The sequence below is a fragment of the Nicotiana tabacum genome, chromosome 21 (genome assembly GCF_000715075.1).
Source record: "Nicotiana tabacum cultivar K326 chromosome 21, ASM71507v2, whole genome shotgun sequence".
Classification (NCBI taxonomy): domain Eukaryota; kingdom Viridiplantae; phylum Streptophyta; class Magnoliopsida; order Solanales; family Solanaceae; genus Nicotiana; species Nicotiana tabacum.
Genome location: NC_134100.1, coordinates 59,291,007 through 59,297,105, shown reverse-complemented (window position 1 = coordinate 59,297,105; position 6,099 = coordinate 59,291,007). Strand labels below are relative to the sequence as shown.

General features: G+C 31.3%; 1 protein-coding gene across 1 annotated transcript; it reads right to left on the bottom strand.

Annotated features, from left to right (window-relative positions):
* Positions 1-441: 441 nt before the first annotated feature.
* LOC107773351 (polygalacturonase-like) lies at positions 442-5,318 on the bottom strand. Its single transcript, XM_016592775.2, has 4 exons — positions 4,672-5,318; positions 1,854-2,143; positions 991-1,219; positions 442-815 (listed from the first exon to the last, which is right to left on the bottom strand). Exons 1-4 carry the CDS (start codon positions 5,104-5,106, stop codon positions 597-599), a joined length of 1,173 nt encoding a protein of 390 aa, XP_016448261.1. The 5' UTR covers positions 5,107-5,318; the 3' UTR covers positions 442-596.
* Between the last annotated feature and the right edge of the window lie 781 nt (positions 5,319-6,099).

The following is a 6,099-nucleotide window of genomic DNA, read 5'->3' as shown; positions in this document are numbered from 1 at the left end:
CTTGGTAAAGCCGTGTTTAGATTAGAGTAGAATTGGAGAGAGCTTGTTTCTGAACCCGTGGCTCAGGGAAAGATTTCACGGTTAGGATAGGAATATACCTAACTGTCTTGCTTAGTTGAATACCGTATTATATTCGTTCATGATAGATTCAAGACCATAGGAATATAGGGTTGATATATTATGGATAGACGGATAGTAGAACATGCTATTTATATAAACGATTCGGTCAACTAGCAATCATAGATAATTTGGATTAAAAGGTGTAATTATGAACTCAATAGGATTGATAAACCGACCACAACCCTGGAATTTATATCTCCCTTGGTTACGTGTTTAAATTTCGCAATAGTAGTTGTAATAAAAAAGTTAAACTTTTGATCATTTTGGACAGTAAATTGATTTTAGTTTGCTTAGTTAACGGTTAATCTAAGTCTCTGGGGGTTCGACATCCGACTTACGAGTCACTTTATTACTTGACGGCCACGTATACTTGCTTGTACTTGGGGAACCAACAAGTTTTTGGCACCATCATGTTCCAATCTCGAATAATCATATGAAGGGCAAAACTCGGTTTTGACCTTGTACATCCAGTTAAGCTACAAACAGCTTGCTGGTTTATTTAGACCATAGGAAGTTCCAGCAGCATTGGAGCATAACGCTTGTGGTTGTTGATTTTTAAAGGTAAGATTTACATCCTCCAGTCTAATCCCTTTGCAGGGATTAGCCTTACTACAAGCAAGTTTTACTGCGACTTGTGATGTTGATGTTCCATGAACGTCTTGATATGTTACATCGCTTATCTTAACTCCTGATTCCTGTGAATTGAAAAAGGGAAATAACCGTAAGCGTTACTGCCTAATGTATATATATATGCATACTGAATTCGAAATTTCTGAAGTCATCACAATCATGCATGGTTTTGTATAAGATCATTAAAATAGCAAAGATGCTTGTATTGTTCATTATAATTTCTAATTAGGCCAAGAGTACCTGGTCAAGGCAATTCTTCTGATCAGGGCAATATTCTTGGTCAATTAAGATGGGGTATCTGGCATTCACCATCACAGAATGCTGAAAGAGAACACCTTTTACAAATCCATTGCTAGGCCTTGCCCATGTCTTTATTCTCAGACCATTTTGAGTACCTCTAAATGTAGTGGTCTTCACTGTGACATTTTGAACTCCTGGTTCTTGCATACCCCAGCCTAGACTTCCAATGCTGCAAAAGATCATTTACGCAAGGAAAGAGAAGTTTTAGAGAGAACTGCCTCTATGAGTAGAGTATATTTGAAAGAGAGACTAAAATAAGGCCTAACATGTTTGAAGTTTTATGCATAGACGGTTCAAAATAATATTTACTCAATATAATCACTTATAAGATACTTCTTCCTATTTTCGTTTATGTGATTCTATTTTTTTTTTTGGTCTGTAGTAAAAAAGATAATCCCTTTTTAAATTTAAAAATAATTTAGCCTAATAAACTTTTTATTTTATTTCTAATGACAATCTTTTATAGCTACACAAATATTATGACTTGTTTAAGACATCATGTTTTAAAAGTTTTATAGCCACAAAAATATATATGTCGGTATATTTAAGATTACAAGTTTTAAAGGTTTTTAGTTTGTATTATACTATGTGTTCAGTCATATAAAGTGAAACAAAGTGAGTAATAATAGGAAAATCTCAATTACAAAAATTAATTGGTAGGCTAGTAAAAACTGTTACTAACCAACTATGACAGTTAACTGCACTAATGGTATAAAAAAAGTTTCTACACCATCAATATATATTACTTAAATCTATTAAAGAAAAATATTAGTACAACTTATATGGGATTTTGTCTGCTTTACCTTATGCCGTGGCCAGGGCCACAGGAAACATTTTCAATCCACAAGTTGGAGGTGCCAGGGCCTATTGAAACACAGTCATCTCCAGTACCAATTACAGTTTTCAGAATGGTGACACCAGAAGAAGCTTCTATGTGAATCCCATCGGTGTTTGGGCTGCTAGCTGAGGCTGAGATTTTCATCTTCTGCAGCTTAGCATTTTGGCACCCATCAAGTACCACATGGAACATCTGGCTGTTTAATGAAGTCAATCCACTCATCACAATGTTGTTTGAATTGTAAAAGGCAAGTGTCTGCACCAATTTTTCAATAAATCAGTACTTCAATATATGGTTGAAGAAGATATGGACAATGAGTATATTGGAGTTTGTATATATAATTTACTATGTACACTAATCTTTTAAACAGTTGAGTTTAAAGTAGCTATCTCAAAAACCTGTTCTATGCTTAACTTTAAAGAAGATTGTAGCTAGCTAACCCGGCATGGTAACCTCTCACTATGCACGGGTCCGAACAAGGGTCAAACCTGTTGGGATATATACAATTAACCATGCGCTTAGATATAGTAGATCTAATAGTTATAATTGCTAAAAATCAAAGTGGGAGATTGTTAGGATATATGCTATTAACCATGTGTTTAGATATAATATTTATTATAAAATATTTTTTTTTTCAATTTTAATAAAGATCTAAATAGATCACGTATTCATCTTTCTCCTTTACTTATGTATTAGATGCTTTAGTTTTATTATAGATTGATTTTTTTATTCAATTTTAATAAAGATTTAAATAGATTATGTATTTGGTTGAGTCCTAAACGTATATAGTAGTTGATTTGGCGTATAAAGTTTAGCTTATACATGAAAGATTAAATCATCGGATCTTATAAATTATAAAGATTATGTTCACAATCCAATGATAGAATATACTGGACAAGTCATCAGAATGATTGTAGCACAAGATTAAATATATTTTATCTTGATTATGTGAAAGGTATAATTCCGACTTCTTGTACCAGTATATTTTGTATTTATTGAACGGACTAAATGTACTTATACTCTTAATCATGATACAACAATTATTAGTTGTGCATATTATTTCTTGTTTTGATTTATTAATAGGTGAGACTCTTTTGTGGGTCAATGACTGATAAATAGGATGATAATAATATACATTAGCGAAGTAATAGTTAGTTGATGGAATCCATGTCTCGGTGTAGAGATTGATAATACATCTTTATGAAACCTTATAAGTTTGTATGTATAAACCCTGTAAGTGAATTTTATATCCGTCATATGAAATAAGTTAAGCGAAAATTTAAAGAAAATAATTAATGAATTAAATTATCAATAATTTAATTTTATTCGATTAGTATTTGATACATAGGGAGTTAAACAAGGTTTAATTGAATAATCTTAAAATTGAAATGAGGAGTGCAATTACGAATTTTTAGTGAAACAGTTCATAATTTACTATAATAGGATTAATTCATTTATTTCTAATTAATTCCATAACAGAAAGCCTTATTAATTATATTTTATGGTCGCTGCTGTGGGTAAATAATTAGGAATTAAATAGAATCTGATTTTTGATTAAAAAAAAAGACTTAACAGGTTTGGGAAACGATTTTAAACCCTAAAATTTGTGGCTATATATAGTGTCTTATTAAATCAAGGAGCTAGAGGTTTTACTATACATTTTTCTTGGGAGAAATTCTCCCGCCACATATTTTACAGCCTAGTATTATTGGAGTAACATAATAGAAGACCGTAGAATATGTGGTAATTTTGATCCGACTGGTGAGACACGCATTGGTAGTGATTTGGTTGATTAGATCGAGGGAACATGAAGGCTAATTTTACGGTTGCAATCACACTTCAAGAGGTATTCTTCTAGTGTTCTGTTCGATTAAAATCTGCTATTATATTATCTATATTACCTGCAAGTAATTGTGATTATTTACTTTCACTATTTATAGTTGTATTCCATACAACCTTACCTTTTATGTAAAAGGCTATTTTCAACCTACGATCAATGGTCGAACGGAGCCTAGTTTATTGAGTTTACTTGAAATCAATATTTTTATCATAGTGTAAATATTTATGTGAAAATAACAATTAAAGTTTAACAAATATTAAATTTTGATCCCATACTCTTAAAACGTAAGAAATTAACGGCTTAACCAACTAAATTTAAATTTTAGATTTGTCTCTACATGAAATTAGGGGCTGAGTTATAGTGGGGAGAGGTGGTTAGTTAACATCTTTTACCGAAAAATTATACTTTGTATATATAAGTCAAATATTACTAAATTTTTAACGTATATATACTAGATCTTACACAACTTTAGAAAAATTTCTGTTTTTGCCACTGCCTATGACCTCTTGTGCACACGGTAAAAGCTCCTACTCCCTCTGTCCAAGTTTGTGTAGCGGAGCTCGAATTTCGGGAGTCGAACTCCTTAAATTTAACCATGAATTTGGAAATAAAATATTTAACTTTTTTGAAACAAAATTCATATATTTGAAAACTATGTAAAACATACTATAAGTCACAATAATTAACAATTTAAAATATCTAAAAAGCATATAAAAAATTAAAAATCTCGTTTGATTCTCGAAATTCGAACTCAACCACATAAATTGGGACGAAAAGAGTACTTCATTTCGCTAGGCTCATTTTAACTTAAAAATATACTTCCTCCATTTTAATTTATGTGTCTTAATTTGACTAGACATGAAATTTAAGAAAGTAAGGAAAATAATTTTGAACATAAATTAAAACAAATGGTTTAATTAAAAGTAAAAAAGATGGAACATACCGTTGCTCCGGCAGGACAACTCTTGCCAGAGGCTTTACAAGCCCAAAGAGAAGCACCTTGACCATCAAAAGTCCCACCAGAAATGGTGACTCCGTTGACTCTCTCAAACTTTAGCCAATTTCCAGTATTACCTATAACTTTATAATCAGAGGGTGCCACTAAGGTGCCATCAATCCTGATTGTAGTAGCTTTGTTCTTGCAATATTGTCCCCAAAATGCAGCACTTCCTATTAAATACCTTCCTTGTGGCACGTATATCACAACAGACTTTGTAGAAGCACAAGCTGCAGCCCATGCACTCAGAAATGCTTTTGCTGAATCAGTCTTGCCATCAGGTTTGGCTCCATAACTTTGCACATTGTAGGTAGTCTTGGTTCCTGATGATGAATGAAAGAAGATGGTTAGAAGAAGAAGAATAAATTTTCTGGTATTCATCTTTTTTCTGCAGGTTGGAGAAAAGAAGATGAATAAGAATTATGTTCGAGTAATGGAGAATTAATTTCCATGTTTGCAGATGTTTTATAAGGGTATTTATAGGGCTCTCGGGTTCATGCACTTCTCCGTCTCGTGGATTAAGAGAAATGTGCGCCGCTATTTGGTCTACTGTCGAAAAAATTCCCTTTGTGAGTAAACTTTGTTCTGTTAATATATAGATTTACCAATGTCAATGCATTTTCAAGTTATCTGAGTACATTTGAGCAAGAGAAACCTTTTTTTCTTTTACGAGTATGGCTTATTATTTTTCTTTTCAATAACTATATTTTAGAATATTTGTGATATGAAAAAAAAAGTTGTATGAGGTAAATTAGTTGCCCTATATTTTTTCTTTAAAACATTCTAGCCTGTAAATTTATGAAATTCATTTTACGAAAAGATTGACTCTTGACTTCTCTTAAGAATATGATTAGAAGATTGCTCCTCTTTTTCCCTTTTTTTCCCGACCAGTTTTCCCACAGTACTTAAGGATAAAATACATAGTAATTATTGTTTTAGTGATTAGTCTTTCGTATGATTGGGTACAAAAATTGGTACACTCATGTTCGTTCATGTTCATTGACAATTGGCTTAATCATGAAAGCATATGGAGTTTTGACTTCAAATGGAATTTAAAACTAGTGGAATAAGAGGGATTAACATAAAAAGGAACTTATATTCTAAGCTACAACATTGACCTGCAACATTATTAAAAATAAAAACATTCCCAACTTTATATATATATATATATATATATATATATATATATATATATATATATATATATATATATATATATATATATATATATATATATATATGTATTTATAGTTAATTAATGTGGATCGTCATATGATAGACTTATTTGTCGATGTCAAGATGATTGAATGTCTTTTGAACTTATGAAGATGAACAAGTAAAGTTTAATTGGATATACGTGATGTCATAAATAAT

Coding starts and splice junctions, on each gene's coding strand:
- LOC107773351 (XM_016592775.2), bottom strand. CDS start 5,106: ATGAATACCAGAAAATTTATTCTTCTTCTTCTAACCATCTTCTTTCAT. Junction 2,144..4,671: donor GTTGTCCTGCCGGAGCAACG/GTATGTTCCATC, acceptor AAATTGGTGCAG/ACACTTGCCTTTTACAATTC. Junction 1,220..1,853: donor GGCCCTGGCCACGGCATAAG/GTAAAGCAGACA, acceptor GATCTTTTGCAG/CATTGGAAGTCTAGGCTGGG.